The 19810-nt window shown below is 42.9% G+C and overlaps 1 protein-coding gene across 10 annotated transcripts in view; it reads right to left on the minus strand.

Annotated features, from left to right (window-relative positions):
- Positions 1–4024: 4024 nt before the first annotated feature.
- ATL2 (atlastin GTPase 2) overlaps positions 4025–19810 on the minus strand; it is a 56725-nt gene continuing 40939 nt past the window's right edge. For 8 of the 10 annotated variants that reach the window (XM_065589947.1, XM_065589950.1, XM_065589946.1 and 5 more), the window contains 4 exons: positions 16627–16683; positions 15185–15256; positions 9507–9938; positions 4025–5320 (listed from right to left, as the gene is read on the minus strand). In XM_065589947.1, coding sequence (XP_065446019.1) covers positions 5201–5320; positions 9507–9938; positions 15185–15256; positions 16627–16683 — 681 coding nt within the window. In that variant the 3' untranslated portion in view covers positions 4025–5200. Of the gene's footprint in view, positions 5321–5580; positions 5833–9506; positions 9939–15184; positions 15257–16626; positions 16684–19810 lie in introns of those variants that run through there. The other 2 variants (XM_065589943.1, XM_065589945.1) reach the window with 2 other exon arrangements.

Raw genomic sequence — 19810 nt, forward strand, 5'->3', positions numbered from 1 at the left:
TAAAATGTAGTAGTGTCCTCTCACTGCACTGGCCACACCTAACCACCAGCTGCTCCCAAGGGCTGTAAACCATTTCCATATTCAGTGCACTGCACGTGATCACTACCATGAGCTGTAAGCTGCAGTGTGAGCAGATCTTATGTTCTATTGGGTGAAAGACTGAAATCTGGCTCCAGGGTCAGGTTTTGGATTTCAATTTCAAGTCTTAGTCCTCAGAATGTACTGGAAATAAGAGTCAGGCTTCTAACTGTGTTTGGAGTTCACTACTCTTTCAGAGCTGGCATCAAACATACAAAATCAGGTAGTTAGTGACATGCAGGGAGATCTTCAGTTGTATCATACAAGTAGGATCAGATATTGGACAGTCACTTCACCGGTCTCATCCCCATCTGTAAAATGAGTAATACTTACCCCCTACTCTACAGGGGTGCTGGGATGATTAGTGAGTAAACAGCTGGACAGTTTTGGGAAATAAAGTTCTAGAAAATGCTTAGTCCTGTACTCTAAGGGAACAATATCCTCAGCTCAATTAGGTTCTTAAAGGGTCCCATCACTGCTATGAGCCTTGCTGGTGTAGCTGAGGCAGAAGGAGGGTCTCTGCCTACTGGTTCTAGGCTGCAGTCCTCCACATCAGCAGTCACCCCTGGCCTTTGAGAGAAGGTCACCAACCATGCTGTTCTAAGCCTTTCAGAAAGGAATCCATTTCAGTTTAGGAGCTTTACAGCAGGACAACACACTTTGCCTTCAGCAGGCTGTTTATAGAAGCATGGGAAGTTTACTCCTTGGCCCACTGGGTAAACCTAAATCATCTTCTGAGACAGTCTAAAACTACCAGAAAAATCCCAGGTAGGGATTCCCTTGCTTTGCTCCCAACTTAAGTTATGCCTCTTCCTCTGTTCTATTGATGCAGACATCAGAGAAACAGGTGCAGCTCAGCACTTGTGATTCTCAGCCAGGGTGGGGGTGTCTGGATTCCCATTTAAAGTATCCATGACAGGTGCAAACACTCAATCCAAAAGGAATAGCAATAGACTTCAGTCTAGCCTGCTGAAGATGTTTCTTGCTACTTGGTGTTGCTGGCCAGAGGTGTTTTGATAAGTTCAGTAGGAGCCTGGAAGCATGCACAACCCTGCAAAGCAAAGGGTAGCTACTGTCAGTTCCACCACCACTGTTCAGTCTTCAGAACATGTTTAGTGGCAACTAGGCATTCTGAATCTGTTTGCACCCTAATGTTCACATTCAATACAGTATCTAGAATTAATTGTTCTGCAACTTTCAGTAATTAAACTGAGGATGACTCAACTGTATTAAGGATAAAGAGATTGTAACAAGAATCCACTCTCAGTTATACCTGCACACATTTATACATCTGTTGAGATTTGACAAGCTTTAGAAGCAGGTGATTTCAGACCTAGAATAGCTTACTCAACATGAGGCAGGCACACAAGAATGGGATTCACTGAAACGGAGCGTGGAGCTGCATGAGGGAGGGGTGTGGCCTACTCACCACTCAGAGGTATTTAGGCACTTAACTTTGGTTGTGATCTACAGTCACACCACCACTGCTAAAGTTAGGTACCTAAGACAGGTCTTAGACACCTACCCACAGCAAAGTGGTTAGGAGGTGCACCTGGGATGTGGAAAACCTGATTGAAGTCCCTGCTCCAAATCAGGCAAAGCTAGGATCTGAAAACAGGGCTTCCAGATCCCATGTAATTGTGCTAATCCTTGGGCTGTTGGACAATGTGACCTCAATAGAGCCCTTCATCTCTGTGCAACAGTGCTACACTGCCCAACAGTGCTGTATTGTCCTCACAGCACCCTTAGAGAGAGGGAGAGGTACTCAGCTACTTAGAAACAGGAGACAAGCTTAAAAATCATTTCTAAAATACACAAAAGTTTTAGAGCCTTTGAGGTCACAGGTCCAAGCTTTACTTCCCAGCCAGGAGCGCTACAAGATTTAAGCAGCTGAGATTTTGGTGCAATCATGACAGCTGGAGCTTTAAAATAAATAAAAATAAATATCAAAAATTGGCAGTGCTGAAGAGGCCACTTCAAGCACCTGCTGGATCCTTGGCTCCACGACATGGGTTGAGAGATGGACATCGGTTTGGAATTTGAGTTAGAACATCACACAAGGTTTTTCTTGAGTGTTAGAGCAACACTCGTGTTATAGGTCAGCTAAACTGGCTTCAGCAGTAGCTTTCTCCACTTGACACAAAAAGGGAGATGAAAGTTGAAGGCCTGTACCTACAGCTGGCACCATGCTCCACTTTACCCCTGCCCAACAGTCTTGGATACAAGCAGCCACCTACAGAAGGGCCTCCAGCTGAAGGGAGGGGAAGCTTCAGCATTAAAACACTTTCTGGTGAAATGCTTATGGTAGCTTATAACAAGCCAGTTGATATTTACAGAATTCCTCTTGAAGAAACCTGGATGAAAGACTAAGTATTGGTACAGAGATGGAAAGCAGTTCAGGAATGCTGAAATAAACAGAAGTTTAACTTACTCAGTGGGTTTAAGACAAGTTTTCTGAAACAAAGTCGATCATGCAGAAGTCAAACCCCTATACTGTAGAAGGCATATCAAATCTTCCACTTTAGACCCAGAACTGGGAATGCAAGAAGTGTTGCCTGCAGTCGTTCAACTATTTTAGGATCTCATCAGGCTAACATTTGTGTATAGGTTTTTTTAGCAAGACATCCAAGGAGCAGATGGGTTTGGGACAGTTTTGCTGTAGGTGACATACATCCTTCCACCACCACCTGATGGTCAGCGCTGCCAGCAGTGTTATAGGGGCTGTGAAGTGAGCTTGACAATCCTTCAGAAAGAAGGGAGTGCGATGATGGAGTAAGTTGGCACCATTGTGAAGCATTGTAGAAGTCTCGTTTATCTTTGTTGTAATTTACTAGATTGTCAAACACCAGCCAAAAAACCCCTTCAAATGTTCTATTTGCTGTCCTGCATCCAATCTTGTTAAATTTTAAAGAAACCACATAACCCAATGTATATGCCTGTTTTAGTTAGAGTTCTTTGTAGCTTGAAGGCTCATCTTTCACCAACAAAAGTTGGTCCAATAAAAGATTACCTCACACACACCTTCTCTGAGTTAAAGACTTTCTCCAGACTCAAAACACCTGCTACTCCAGAAAAAAATAGACAAGCTACATTGATGTTCCAATTGTTTCCCATCTGAATTTATTGCCCATTGCATGAAACAATCATGGCAGAATTCCCTTATGCCTAGTGCATCATATTTTTAGATTTAACTTGATTTGTCTGAAAAAGGAAGTTCTAGAAGCTTTAATCAATCAGTTTCACACTTTTGCTACAAGGTAAGTAATGATGAATGCAAAACGATCCATTGCACAACTGATCATTTTCAGGTGAAACTGAAATAGTTAAGATGCTATTTAGTTACCCTTCTTTAGGCTTATTTTATATATTTGAGAACATTTTAGTTCATATCAGTTTAATACATATGGAATTGAAGGTCACAATCCATAATAAAAAAGTTTCTGAAAAATACAATCAATGAAGTTCGGAAACTTACATGCAACTCAACAAGTGAAGTAGCATGCTTTATGAGGTCTACACCTCTACCCTGATATAACGTTGTCCTCAGGAGCCAAAAAAATCTTACCGCCTTATATCGAACTTGCTTTGATCCACCGCAGTGTGCAGCCCCGCCCCCCAGAGTGCTGCTTTACTGTGTTATATCCAAATTCGTGTTATATCAGGTCGCGTTATATCAGGGTAGGGGTGTATTAATTAGGATGAGATCTTATACCACCACAATTTTTTAATTTATTTATTTACAAGACTTGCTAGACAAAGTGTTCTCTTTCAAAGAGAGACATGCCAGCATGAAAGGGGAGCAATATACTTTCACGTTCATCTTCATTAAAAGCTGGAGCACATTTGTGCAATTCTTGTTTTATCGTTTCAGAGTCAATAGCTGACATGATTTATCTAGTGGAATACAGACACACCAACATTTCTTAAAGAAGAAAGATGAGTTTCATTTCATATATACACAACTTATTTTAATCATGTACTGAAAATAAATTACAGGAAATAACTTTAAAATGCAACAGAGGACAAGAAGTTTCACAACCAACATTCCCATTGATTTCCCAGGGGGTGAGAGATCGCAGTGCTCAAGGCAGGTAAATATCACAAATATATCAAAAACGTCAAACCGTTTATGCATTCACACGTTTACATGAGCCACAAGCATTCCGTCACAGGGACTGTACTTAGCCTACCACAGAACCAGGTTTTGCCATAAACTACAAAACTTTGATACAAAATTGTATTTATATATTTATATTTCATATACACGCCCTATCTGACTTCTTAAAAATAAAAACTAAACACGCTGTACAGACAGTCCTAACTCATTGCTTCATAGCTGTAGGCAACTTTTTTTGGATGGAACTTCCCCCCCCAGTAAAATTAATGGCGTATTAGATACATGAAGGCGAAACTGCAGAAAAAGACAGCTCAGTTTTCTGATATGCATCTCCTGTAGGACAAAGTTTGTGAATCAAAAAAGGCAAGACAAATGTACACTTTGAATCACTTCCTTGGTTACAATAGTTAGTTCTAATGTCATTTTTTGTAGGGAACCAACATGCATTCGGAGAACAGTAGTGTAAAAAGCAGTAAAGCAAGATCTTTATACAGTGGCTCAATATTGGCTTCACTGATGCCAGCTAGCACTGACATTTCAGTCTGACTCTTGATACAGTGATTTTATAAATACTCCGGAAGTTAAAAGTTCCAATGGGATATTGGGTGACTAAACACACGGTTACAAGATTTCCTTGTACACATTTGACAATTACTTCCCTGAAATATCCTTGTACAGAGGATACATTTCCATTGCACACCAGACACTGCACCTTCTCAGAAAAGGAGGAAAGTCACTCACCCTGGGATACGTGCACAACACACAACAACTGCATTTAGAGTCCCCGCATTTACCAGTCTCCATGGCACTGGTCTGTCTTAGAAGCAGATTAAAGAGAATGCTTAACGTTGACACTTATTTTTCATACTTGATGGCACCAATCAGTGAAGCCAGTCACACTAAACTACATCTATAGTTGATTGTAAACTTTGGTTTATTTGTATTGAGTTCTCATTGTACAGCATGTCTAGGATGAGAGGGCAGAGTTGAAGAGGAGATGAATTGTCAGTCTGTCTTTAACCTGGCATGATGAGACACCTGTTCAGTGAGGCCTGCTTTGATAGAGTTTGTTACAGACTGCCTCATGTTATCCTCCATCAAATTATCACTCAGGGGCTTCAATACCTGTGGTATGAGAAATGTGCAAAATAAAGATGAGGTAAATCAAATAACCCTTTAAAATATATAAAATACAAGAATTCAAGTAATGAAAAAAATTAAGATCTTGGAATCTGAAACATAAAAAACGAAAACGTGATGCACTACAAAGGAAATGGTAAAGAGTTGTGGTGCTACTGTAATGAGGTGAATCATGAACAAAACCAATTTCCTCCTACACGGCATCATTTCACTGAATTCAAACCACTTTACAGTTCCTAGAAGATGGATGTGCAGTTCCATACCCTATAAGCAGCATCAATCTGGTAGGGTTACAGCATTTATGCAGACCGGCCCAGACGGTCCTGCCTATTGTCCTATATGTGTAAGTGTGAACACTTCAGATACAGAAAGAAATGTAAAAATACTGTCTAATTTTTCTTCTTGTTATTGTTGGACGAGAGTCGCTGTCGTTGCACTGATGTAAGAACACGGCGAATCATTCGACGTCTAACAACTTCAAAGAGTTTGGAACACACCTAAAATATGAATTCAGCTGTTAGGAAAAGGACTCGTAGCAAGCAGTAGGAAAATAAAGGCAACTAATTAATAAGACTAATTGCTGCTAATTTCTCACCTTCCTGGGATTCCTCTGAAGCAAAGAGAAAAGAGAAAAGCAGAGAGATTTAGAAGTCAGTAGCAAGAACATGCATGAGACACTGGGCAAAGGAATCCACCTTCAGTTTCAGAATGATTAAGGGCACATCTACACTACCGCTGCTGCAGCAACACAGCTCCAGCTATGCCCTGAGAGATCCATAGTGTCGATGTTTCCTACATTGGGAAGAACCCATCCATGACCGATGTAGCTAATCCATCTCTGAGAAAGAATTCTTCCATCAGAGTAGCTGCGGCTACATTGAACTAACTACAGCCCTGAGCAACACAAATCGGTCAATCTCATTTTTAAGTGTAAGCCAGGCATTAGGCTAGCAATCAGAGGAACTGGTTCTTATCTCACAGTACAACGCACAGTCCCAATGGCAATGACAGGTGTTGTCTGATGTTGCACTCCATACGTTTTATGGAAATACGCCAAGTGTGGCTATGATAGGTTTCAGAGTAGCAGCCGTGTTAGTCTGTATCCGCAAAAAGAAGTGGGCTGTAGCCCACGAAAGCTTATGCTCTAATAAATGTTAGTCTCTAAGGTGCCACAAGTACTCCTGTTCTTTTTGTGGCTATGATGTAACTGGAATATGCTTTATGCAAAAGGTCCCTTGTAAGGTATCATTACAAAGCTTATAATCTACCGAGTGTGATCATCCTATTTGTATGTATGTATAATTCTTGTATCTGAAGCTAGAAATATAAAGTACAACTCTGAGGTACTATTGTAATTATGCAAAGTGTGGGCCATTGATGATGGTTTAGAAACTTGATGGCTCCCATTGACTAGAACAATTGGTTGTAAATGGCTCTGTTTACTTGCAAGCCTTCCTGTGTTCAGCCAGCCCAGAAAGAATGGTGGAATCCATCTTAAACCTGGGGCTTTTCCATTTAGAAGGAGGGGTGGGGACCCAGAGGGACAAAAGATTCCCGCCTTGTGCCAAAGCTAGAAGAGGGGATGGGAGAGAACAAAGAGGGGTCCCATTCATGAGAAAGCCCCTGCTTTTCACCTAAGATGTCTGCTGAAACTAACAAGGTCTGTACCAGGGGATATGATTGGGCCCAGACTAGGAAGGAGTCTAGTCTGTGAAAGAAGCTTACTGGGATATCTCTGAGGCTGAGATTTACCTGTAAACAATTTCTTAATGTATTAGGCTTAGACTTGCGTGTTGTTTTATTTTGCTTGGTGACTTATTTTGTTCTGTTATTACTTGAAACCACTTAAATCCTACTTTTTATACTTAATAAAAATCACTTTTGTTTATTAATGAACCCAGAGTAAGTGATTAATACCTGGGGGAGCAAACAGCTGTGCACATCTATCAGTGTTATAGAGAGCAGACAATTTATGAGTTTACCCTGTGTATGCTTTATACAGAGTAAAACAGATTTATTTAGGGTTTGGATCCCATTGGGATCTGGGTGCTGGAGATAGGTGACCTGCTGAGCAATTTTTGGTTAAAGTCTGCAACTTTGGGGGCGTGGATCAGACCTGGGTCTGTGTTGCAGCAGGCTGGCGTGTCTGGCTCAACAAGGCAGGGTTCTGGAGTCCCAAGCTGGCAGGAAAAACGGGCTCAGAGGTAATTTCAGCACATCAGATGACAGTCCCAAGGGGGTCTCTGCGACCGAACCCGTCACATTGTCTACACTAGAAAGGGTTAGTCGGTACAGTTGTACTGACAAACCCTCTTAGCTGGAATGGAGCTTTCACCAGCAAGAGAGTCCCCAAGCAAAGTGACACCAGCAAAAGACTTTTATGCCAGTATAACTGCAGCTATACCGGAGTCTTGGTCAGCATAGCTAGGTCAGTTAGGGGTGTGATTTTCCTCCACACACCCTGAACCAACATAGCTCTGCTGGCAAAACTTAAGTGTTGATTTACTATGACCTGGTCTCTTCCTTGGAGAGACGACCCAACCGCATGCTTAGAAACCCCAGTTTTACATGTGACGCTGAAGACGTCTGTACTCGAGGAAGCCACTTCAAGCTAGGACAAAACTATTCTGAAGTCAGAATTTATATCGCACTGCAGGAGGGTATGGATTGTTTCAAAGCTTCCGGAATTAGGACATAGAAAGTAAATTACGAGAATTTAACAGATTTCCTCAAATTACAACCCTATGGTCTAGTTTTGCTTCCTGCAACTTAAGAGAAAATCTGTCAAAGGTAACTTACATAGTTGAGAACAAAGATTTATCACCGTATTACTCCTATCCTGCACATTGCCCCGTACCATTTTACATACAGTAATCCTGAACCAAGATTCAGTATTTAAACAACCAGTTTCCATTGTGAGGCTTTAAGTATTGATTTTCTACCTCATACAAGTATTTGCTTGTCACTTTTTAGCATCACATCTCTCATCTGAGATCTCAACACAAGTCATTGCATCACATCCAAGAAGTTTCACTTCCACCACACTATAGGTATTAGAGCTAACCTTTCCTAAAGGCATTTCCTATTCAATCTCTGAAAAGCCGTCAAAAATCCTATATGCGAACCGCCAAGTTGGACCCATACAGTTGGCCAATCAGATAAAGTAGCAACAAGATTGGCTTGAGGCAATAAAGGCAAAATTACATGTTCCCAGATTAAGAGTTGAATGAAAATTCATCTACCATATTTGCTACCTTGATGTAAGATCATATCCTATGTTGGCTTTTAAAAGGCCAATTGTTCCAGCCAGTGGTTCTCAACCTATTTACTATTGTGGGCCACATATGCAGCTTTCTATGTGTTATATGGACCACATCCACACAACATATATATTACTTGTATGGCCCTGAGGCTGTCACATGGGCCACAGCTGTGCGCTGATTGGGCCACAGGTTGAGAACCACTGGTTCCGGCAAACATTTTTACATTGGCAACTATACCAGCCACTATGCTACTCAAAACGTTATTAGTAACGTTTAAACCCGTCTGTTTTCCCAAGATGAGACAGCACAGCCATTCCTCCTGTGGAAGCTACTGCAAGCTGGACTCCTTGCAGGTATTCATTACCTCTAATTTTCTTCCCTGCAGTCTTTACTTAGCCTCTTGTCAGTGCCATGCATGCTATCCAACAGCAAGAGGGGTCCGATACAGAGGTGATTCCGGGCAGTATTGTGTTGTCAGAGCACTTGCACCAATAAATCGATGGAGTCTCACATGCACCATATCAGGAATGAAGATGTACAACTTTAACTTACTTCTCTAAGAATCCTTCACCAGCTTTTTAAATTTACTTTTCAGAGAAGTAATCAACAAGGATTTTTAACAAAAATCCTTTCACCTTTGTGCTACTCTCAGAACTTAGTGCCAGCAAAGACCTCAGATAATTAGACACTGGATGATATCCTGGGCTGGCTTTATAGTCTGATTTCTCCAAGGTATCCTCCTTGAGAGTTACCCAATGTCTACACTTCTGAGTTCATTTTACCTTCCAGAAGAACTAGGATTCTTTTATTCGGCTCTAGAACCCTTTCTGATTAACAGCATTAAACAGGAATTGTGATTGGCAAGCTCGACCAAGAAAGGACACTTTCATAGTGAAATAGATACCAACCTGTTCCCATAGTGCTTCAGCGATTTGATCAATGGCTGTTCCAACTTCTCTGAATTCCCCAGAGTACTTAACGTATGCCCAAGTACAAAGGGATATCAGCGCTAGCCCCATGATGAGATTGCACAGGCTAGCGATGGAGTTCATACCAAGGAAGCCAGTCAGTCCTGAGATGATATACATGGCAAACATAACAGCAAACAGAGTGGCAGGGGTACGAGCAGCATAAAAGATGTTTTTGCCATCATTGTGCTTCACAAAGTTTGCATAGATTTCATCGAGCTCCGCTTCAAGCTGGTCCTGGTAGCGCCGACAGAACTCCTCTCCTCCCATTTTTTTCACAGAACAGAACTGTTTGACAGCCGACTCTTTAAAACCCTGGTGCTGTCTCTCTAGGTCCGATGGAGCAATGTAAGGCTTATCTCCCCCGCAAACCTGTGAGAAGAACAACCAGAGGTGAGGGGTCAGGGTACAGCAGGAAGAGCTTGTGCTGTTCAACACTGCATTCAAAACAACAACAAACCATTACTTGCTTGATGTTTGATTCTTAGAGGGCAGTAGCTCGAGCACCACACGCACCCTGCAGCTGACCAAGGTCAGAATACGCCAAAGCTCCAGGTAAGTGGTTAAGACACTCCTGCTTCAGACTGAAGCCTAAGAATCAGGAATAGCCTCAACCATCTGGTAATGTTCAGACTAACATGACTTTATATTCTCCAGCATTTGTTTGTTTGTTTTTTGGGGTGGGGGGGCAAGGGGCTCAGTGGCGGTGAGGAAACTGTGGACCCGTTGTAACGTTGACCTTTACAGAATAAGTACACAGGAGCAATTCTCTCCCTTTAGGTGAAGTAGAATCTCAGAACCACCTGGCTGTTGTTAAAACAGGTGGGAAAGGGGTAGTGAACTCTAGCCCTCGCCTCAGCCTCTGCTTTGGACCTAGCAGGGTGAAACCACCCACTGATGCCAGGTAGGCCTTGTCCATCCCCCGTTTTCACTGTGCTGCAGCTGGGCAAAGCTATCAATAGTGGCACATGCGGTAGCTGTGCCTGCCGACTTGAGAAGACAGCACTGCGCCAAGTGACACTGTTCACTTACAGCCCAGAAGGGTTAGAAACATTCCCTCCCCCAGGAAAACCCCAGATTCTTCAAAACATGATGCCCCCAGCCTGGGAAAGCGTCCCTTTCTCCCCATGGAAGGGTGGATTTTTTTTTAAAAACCCTGCTGGAAGCTGTGACTGTATCTTGTAGATTTAAATATTCCATATCAGAAACTTGATTTCACAGAACTCTAATGGCTCACAGAGTCTGAAATATCAATCGGATCTCGGAAGGTGCCAGCTCTTCATTTCTGGACTACAGAAAGTAATCAAGTTGTTTGGGGGAGCAATTTAAAGTGATTCACCAAACTACCTCCAATTAAAAAGTTACATGATTTTCTGGTCAGTTAGAAGGGCACAATAGACACCACTTGCAAGACTTCAAACTACTCAATTTCCACCCTCGGCAGCCCGGCTAACAAGAACAAACCCTAAGCTAGAATGCAAATTGGTGCTGTGGTGCTAAGTGATCATATGTGGAAAGGTAGCTAGCTTGATGGATCAGCCACTGTGCCATCTCCAGCCAGACTAGGAACCTACTGGGTTTAGCTAGTATAAGCCACTAGGACTGTACAACCAGTGTCTCATGAGCTTGGTCAAAGCCCTAGCTGTGTCCATCTCTCTGCTTGTGTTGCAGCCCCAACCCCCTCTTGAAAGGGGCAAATATCCATTGCTGCCATGGTTCCTTTCCAAGAGAGCTTTTAAAGGAACAGAGGAAATGCTATAAAATCATTGATGTGAAACCAGAGGATGGGACCCACAGCATGGAGCCGCTCTCGCCAGTCAGTCGAGCAAAAGGAGTTGACTGAGCCAGTTATGATGCAACAAACAAGAACCAGAGGCTGGGGAAGCATTTTTAGTCTGCTCAGAACTTCAGCTTTGGAGCATTCTGAACAGTGTCCAGCCCAGGAACACTCCCCCATAAGCATGGCTCTCTCAAAGTTGGGATGATTTCAGACACAGCAGATTTAACAGGTCTACACAGAATCAAACACACTGGGCCATAGTCTGAGTTCACAAAAACGCTGTCATAATTCCTTGGCTCTTGGTAAGTTCAGCAGAGTGTGAAGACAGACCCCAAGGAATACTCCAGCTGCCCATCCATAACATTACCTTTTCATCTGTGCATCAGACTCCCTGAGGGCAAGCAGGTGATTTGAATGATAAAGGCCTCCCTCTACCTGATGAGGTACTTGGGCATGCTCAGTCTCCCACCTTCGATTGGCCCATGAGGTCAGCATCCATCAACCACTAGTTAAATTCTCAAACAAGTCCCTTCATGCTTCCTCCCATGCTGCCCCCATGCGCACACCAGCAGCTTAACTGTAGTGAGACCATTGCTCATCAAGGTGACCCATGTGGCCTCATTGTTTCCATGTCTGTATCCGCCTGTTCTTCCTCATCATACTTGGATTGTAAACTCTTTGGGACAGGGACTCTCTTTCGGCAGTATTTATATAGCACCCTGCATAATGGGGTTCTAGTCCATGACTTGGGCTCCTAGGCGTATTGGTAATACTGACACTAAAGACTTGATTAAAACTAGTGTTAATGAGTCCCAACATTGCAGATCAGGAGAGCTTGGAGATGGGTGACAAGAGTGATCAAGGGCCTGGAAAAACTGTCATATGAGGAGAGAAGAGACTGGGAGAGAAGAGACTTGATTAAAACTAGTGTTAATCAAGATAAAGACCAAAACAATTATTTCTACTCTGTTAGTGTCAAAAGTTTCAGACCCATCTGTCACATCAAGACTTGGTACAGAAAATGTTCAAAGTTATCCAGAAGATGTTTTATAAGGACTTGTTTTGTTTAGCCACACTTATTACATAAACTACATCACTTATAGACTCAGACTCTTAAGTCAGACGGGACCATTATGATCATCTAGTCTGACCTCCCGCATGATGCGGGCCACAAAAGCTGACCCACCCACTCCTGGGAAGTTCCTATGAAAACAGAATCTGTAAGAAAACATCTGTTCCTGTTTATTCCTTATCTGAAGTCTAAATCCTCCAATATTGCAATCATCTCCCAGGCCAGTCATGACTTCAGCTGGGAAATAATTCAGCACTTTTATAACAATTCATCTGAAAACCTCAAAGGTCTTCACAAAGTGGGAATACTCCTACTCCGTTTTATTACTTAGGGATTGCCAGGCTGGAGCAGACCCGGAGTCTACCTAGTCCAGAATCCCGTCTCTGACGGAGCCCAGCACAAGATGCTGCAGAGAAAGGTGTAAGAACCCTGCAGTGGGTAAATGAGGGGTAATCTGCCCACATTAGGCATCATCCTGATCTCTAATAGAGAAAAGACCAGCTTAAACCCTGAAGCGTGAGGTTTAGTATCCCTTCCGAAGGTTTGCTCATCTAGAATTGTTATAGTTAATGATATGCTTGATAACCACACGTACCCAATCTTTTTGGATCATATTAAGTTCTTAGCCTCGATGACTTTCTCTGGCTGTGAGCTCTACAGTCCAATTACAAATTGTGTGAAAAAGGATTTCCTTTAATCTGTTTTGAATTTGCCACCTTTTAGTTTGATGTGATGCATCCCCTTGTTCTGGGGTCAGGAGACAGGGAGAATAAAAATTCCTGATCTCCTTCTGGGTACCATTCATTATTTTATAGACTCATTCCCCTCTAGTCTCGTTTCTAAGGCAACCAATCCCAGTCTCTTCTCTCCTCATATGACAGTTTTTCCAGGCCCTTGATCACTCTTGTCACCCATCTCCAAGCTCTCCTGATCTGCAATGTTGGGACTCATTAAGAAAGGGATAGAGAATAAGACAGAACATATCATATTGCCTCTATATAAATCCACGGTATGCCCACATCTTGAATACAGTGTGCAGATGTGGTTGCCCCATCTCAAAAAAGATATATTGGAATTGGAAAAGGTTCAGAAAAGGGCAACAAAAATGCTTAGGGGTATGCAACAGCTTCCGTATGAAGGGAGAGAAATAAGATTGGGACTTTTCAGCTTGGAAAAGAGATGACTAAGGGGGGATATGATAGAGGTCTATAAGATCATGACTGGTGTGGAGAAAGTAAATAAGGAAGTGTTATGTACTCCTTCTCATAACACAAGAACTAGGGGTTACCAAATGAAATTAATAGGAGCAGATTTAAAACAAACAAAAGGAAGTATTTCTTCACACAATGCATAGTCAACCTGTGGAACTCCTTGCCAGAGGATGTTTTGAAGGCCAAAACTATAACAGGGTTAAAAAAGAGCTAGATAAATTCATGGGGGATAGGTCCGTAAATGGCTATTAGCCAAGATGGACAGGGATGGTGTCCCTAGCCTCTGTTTGCCAGAAGGTGGGAAATAGGTGACAGGGGATGGATCACTCGATAACTGCCCTGTTCTCTTCATTCCCTCTGGGGCACCTGGCATTGGCCACTGTCGGAAGACAGGATCCTCGGCTAGATGGACCTTTGGTCTGACCCAGTGTGGCTGTTATGTTCTTATGCAATATCCTTTTTGTTGTGTGGTGGCCAGTACTGCACACAGTAGTCAAGAGGTGGTCACGGCACTAATTTACTGTAGCTACAGGAGCAGATGAACTCTTAAATTGATGCTATTTTCATGGGAACATGCTCCACAGTAAGCGAAAGACCTCCTGATATCTATAACGTACATGTACAATCGTATTTCAGAATTTCCCATATGGTGTCAATGGTTCTGTGATAAGTGGCTTTAAACTGTTGCCCAACTTCATGGTCTGAAGATGGCAATGGGCCTTGGTAATGAGTTCACTATAACAGAGTACCTTCTCAATGGAGTTTGAAGTAGCATATGGTGAATGAAATTATTAGCTACACATAGCTATTTGGAAGAAACGTTTTGGATTTTGCAAGTATCAGAGGGGTAGCCGTGTTAGTCTGAATCTGTAAAAAGCAACAGAGGGTCCTGTGGCACCTTTAAGACTAACAGAAGTATTGGAGCATAAGCTTTCGTGGGTGAATGCCCACTTCAGACACAGTGTCTGAAGTGGGCATTCACCCACGAAAGCTTATGCTCCAATACTTCTGTTAGTCTTAAAGGTGCCACAGGACCCTCTGTTGGATTTTGCAAATACTGAATATTTAAGTACCTTTTAATCTTCACATTTTATGGCTAACAGTAGCTATTGCTCTATAGCCTTATAGAAAATTATCAGAAATCAGTCGTGTAATATCGCCAAAACCCAAACCATTTTTTGTTGTGTTTTTTAGTATGAACCCTGCACAGTGATGCTATCACCAAATGCATCTGTTCATTCTACTAGCTGCTTCATATCTTTTTAATCAGCTGCTGCTAATAGAATTCTCAAGTCATTTAGTATGTGGTGTTCCACATGTAGAAAATACATCTCAATCCCGCCCCCCTCCCTCACCATCAATTTCCTTCTCCCTCCCTCATGAGTGATCTTGTGACTTTTGCTGCATGTGTGATCTTCACACATGGAGTCCTGATGCTCAGCCAGTTTGTCCATTAGTATGTTAACCATGTAACCGTTTAACACCACATTGTGCACAACTCTACAACAGAGGCCTTACTACACACACCGTTGCTTTAATTTTGCAATCAACATACCTGCTCCATGCCTTTGTTGTAGGTGTCTTTTGCTCCTGCTACTGCAGCAAGATTATTGGCTTCAGCTGTTGCCTTGGGAAAATGAAAGCGTACAGATATTGACCAAGCACTGTACATGGTTGTATCGGACTTGCCAGTAATATTAGTTCTACATTCTGAAGCACCAACACCTTTAACCAGTTTTGTACCATTTCATTTTGAATGTTTACCCATTAACTTCAGACCCAAAGAAAACCTTCCGTGTGAACAAATAAAGGATCTGCTGTAAAATAGATTAAAACAGCTCACTAGAAGCAAAGATTTCAGCCCTGGCACTCTAGAAAAGCTACGTAATTATACACCCATATGCCTGTACATGATTTTTCTATCATAAGACAGGTATGGAAGAGACTATTTTGATGGTTACCAACTGGAAAAGGATATCCAAATTAACATATTAGAAAGTGGTCAGAAAAAAATTCCATCGCTGTATAAAAGCAGTTTCCCCCTCTCCCCTGAGTGTGTTATCTCTGCCAGGTCACAGGCCTGCGGTTGCAGGCTCAGAATTTCTAGTAAGCAGTGTCTTTTTGGGTCATGCATGTTTCCATGTCAGAGCCAACCAGTCTAATTAATGTTACAGGAAAGAATGTAGTCCCACCCTCTCCCTCAAAGTCACAGGGGGAAGGAGGAAGGGAAGTGGCGATCCACTGGAGTCCATCCCTTGTCTTTGGATCTGAAGGAGCATTGGAAGAGGCTTTCTGAACCCTTAGACAAGTCCAAGGAGGAGATGGTTCCTTGAAGGGGAGGTACCCAGAACAATTTCAGATTCTAAACCAAAGAACTCCTCCGGCTTCTTTCATTAAAGGGGCTTTCAGCCATCTATCCCTCAAGACCCAAGAGGTAAAGCCAGCACAAACGGAGCACCTCCTTGTTGCAAGTCCTAAACCCCAAACAACGTAAGCATTGTACACTTGAGCAAGGCATGACTGGACTGCCCAAAGCTCAATCTAAATCTGATCTTCCTCCCTGGATCAGCCATGGAGGGGAATATTGGTACAGTTACCTTACCTGATACAGACTCACAAAGTGAAAAGTGGCATGTCACCATGTAATGGTGCAGACATCTAACTGACTAAGTGCTCCTATCTATTAGCACTAGACACTAAGCTAATAAAAACAATACTGGAAACGGAGTCAAAATGTAGACCACATGGCAAGGTTTTGAAGGAGTGGATATGCTAATATACATCAGAACCCCAGTGGCTACCACTTCAGGTGATTCTGAACCCACACAAGCCCTCAAGTGGGTAACTGCCTCGGCCCTTCTTGAAGAAACATGCCCCATGCGTGCTAACACTTCAGTCACAATCTTCAGTCTCTTGAAGAAATACATCCCTTAATGATTGCAAAGAATTTAATTTTTGTTTCTTCACTCTGCTTATGTTTAAAGGATAAGGAAATACCTGGAGCATTGATTTAGGATGAGGTAGCGCCTCTCCCTGATAGATTTTAATGTAAGCCTGAAAAACAAAACAATTAATTAAATTTTGTTTTATTGATTCTTTTTTGACCTGAGCATTTATGATGGGAAGAAAGCCAGGGTCCAAATCAGTCCTTCAGGTTAATCCTAAATATTCAATTAAGCAAATCTCTACATGTAGGAGTAAAATAATCTACAACTGACATTTACACATGTATCCCAACACTTTAATCCCTTTACATTCCAAACCCCTTATAATAAATGCTGTCCCTACTAATCTCCATATTGAGTGAATCAAAGCAATACTGTAGCGACACATGGCAATTAATATGTGCGTTTACCAAGATTAGAGCTATATGTCTATCCTGGTATTAAAAACGCTTTCTACTTGCTTCATTTGAAGGTTCTTCTCACTGACACGTTTACAATTTACACACACACACACACACACACACACACACACACACACACAGTGAGTCAGGGATGAATCTTGGGGTTTTATTTTATTAAAAATAGGTCTGTTTAGAGACACCATACTAGCCCTTTTCAGAGCCCGACGGCTCCATCCCCTGTTCGGGTGGGTTTGTACATCACCAGGGCTGAGGCCTACCACATAGAAGAGGGTTTTGAAGAGAAGAGGCTACTACTGTTTCAAGGAGTGGCAGCCTGGAGCCCATCAGGGAAGAGTGAGCACCTATCTCCCTCCCCCCCCACCCCCATCCCCCAAATGTATGTGGGGGGCATTTCTGGGGGGCTGGGGAGAACCCCTCAAAGTTGAGGGGGAAGACAACGCCCCCCGCACACACACGTGCCCTCCCCAGAATCTGGAGCAGCAGAGTGACACCCCATCCCCAGACAGTAAACAAGTTGGGGGTGGAGGAACACTTATGTCCCCACCCCTGAAGGAATAAGAGAATCTGGGGGAAGGTGAAGGCACTACCCACCCTGGGACATGGGAGGGACGGCTGGGGTGGCAGGGTGTGTTGGGACGCTAAGTGGGCTGATTACAATCAAGCTGGTCCTCAGCTCCCCACCCCAAGAGCTTCCGTTGTCCTGTGTCTGTGGCTAGGAGGAAAGGAAGAGGACAACGTACTTGTGTCCAATCTGCACACTCCTCAGAGGTCGGTGGGGAGCAATGCCCTGTATGCAGTGAGCTGGGGAAGGAACTTAGGCCTTCTGGGTGAGATTAATGGGAAACGGGGGCTCTGGCCAGCAGCAGGGAGTTCATGGCTTTGGGCCAGTTGCACTAGCTAGCACACTGAACTCTTCTGTTGTTCCTCCTGTACCCCTCTCCCTCAGTTATCCATCTCTAGGAGTGGGGGAGGGAGAGAGAGAAGGGGGATTTCTCCTTCCCCGCTGTTAGTCCTGGTCCCTGATGCCGATGTACAGACCTCTATGCTGGGGGTGGGACTTCCACTTTCAGAACGGAAGTCAAAGAACAGGGCCCCCCGAACACCCAGAGTTCTGTGTTATGAGACAAGTAAGTGGCCAATCTGCATGGAACTCTTCTGAATAACAGACGAACTAAATCAGGAGAACAGCAAAGAAAAGCTCTCAACGTCACTATTTCCTGACTTAAGGTTGCCCTCCTAATCTTAGTTCTACTCCCTAGTGCCTATATGTTGTGAGTCTTTATTTGCATGATCACGTATTAGTCTTCTCACAGCACCCCATGTCATTCATTGCACAGGTTGGACAGTGCAACGTGAATCAGGCAGCTGTTCTTAAATATTTATGTATTTTATCCTCACTTTTCAGGTGTGGTCCCTTTCACATTCACTAAACAGCCAATCCCTGAACCAAGTGAGGCAGAGGTCCTATGGAGAAAAAAATCTGCATGCAATCACGTAATTAAAGACTGTTCTACTACATTGGCTCACCAGGGCCAGAGTTTTGGTTGTCAGTGCTGCCTTAACTTTAGTATTTCCTGACTCAAGTGCTTCACTTTGAAACCGTCACATTCTTTTAATGTAGCTTTTGATCTGGAATTTCCAAGGCGATTTTGTTTTAAAAAGAAGTTTGACCATGAAGAACTATTTGCTAGGTAGCAATCAAACATTGCTGGGTGTGCAGAATGTGCAGAACAGAAAGGAAGGGTTGCTGCAGAGCCCCTGCTTCATGCCCTATATGCCTTCACAGATCCTACTCTGCACACACCCCCATATTACAAATGAAGTTGTTCAGAATTTACCCACACATGCGTAAGTGGAGCCAACATAACATTGTGAGGTTCGGAAAAACAACCCTTTTCTTCTCTGACAACAGCAGTGTGCCTGCATGATACAAGTTTTTAAACCCTTGCAATTCTCCCCAGGTCACAACAGATTTTTCACCAGACCACCAAAAGGCACACTGGAAACTTAAGTATCAGAGGGGTAGCCATGTTAGTCTGGATTTGTAAAAAGCGACAAAGAGTCCTGGACAGGACTGTCACTTTTTACTGGAAACTTAGGAACTACACACTGCTTATTCTCAAGTTTCTGCCGTAACCCCTGAGACACCACAGGCCTTCAAAGGTGGCAGAAGTGTTTTGTTTTGGTTAAACAGCAACAACTGTGTGCTCCCTACACAAAAGTCATTAAAAACAGCTATGCCATCTTTATTCTAACGTTTCAAAGAAGCGTTCTCTCAGGTTGAGAGAGAACATGGACAATTTCAGCACCAAAATTTGACTAAGTTATGAACTTAGGAAAACAGCTCTTCAAATGGACGTGCTTAGACAACTTTAATTACAGGTGTAATTACACACAATACCTATATTTAAAGTTATATCAGGACCAAGATTGGCACTTTGCTCTAAGTTGTCTCACTCAAACTCAGTTTAAGGATACTAGAAGTGATAATCTATCAAATATTTTTTTTGAAGATTTGCCTTTTGGTCCTACACCTATCTAAAGGCACAGCCAAAACAGTAATTCACTTAGGGCAGGTCTACACCATGGGAGTCAGTCGACCTAAGTTACACAACTCCAGCTATGTTATTCACATAGCTGGAGTCGACGTAGTTTAGGTCAAACTTTTGCGGTGTCTACACCGCGCTGTGTCGACAGGAAAAACTCTCCTGTCGACTTACCTTATGCTTCTTGTTCTGGTGGAGTACCGGAGTCGACGGGCGAGTGATTGGCGATCGGCGAGCGATTTAGCAGATCTTCATTAGATTAGCTAAA

Source organism: Chrysemys picta, chromosome 3 (assembly GCF_011386835.1).
Source record: "Chrysemys picta bellii isolate R12L10 chromosome 3, ASM1138683v2, whole genome shotgun sequence".
Classification (NCBI taxonomy): domain Eukaryota; kingdom Metazoa; phylum Chordata; order Testudines; family Emydidae; genus Chrysemys; species Chrysemys picta.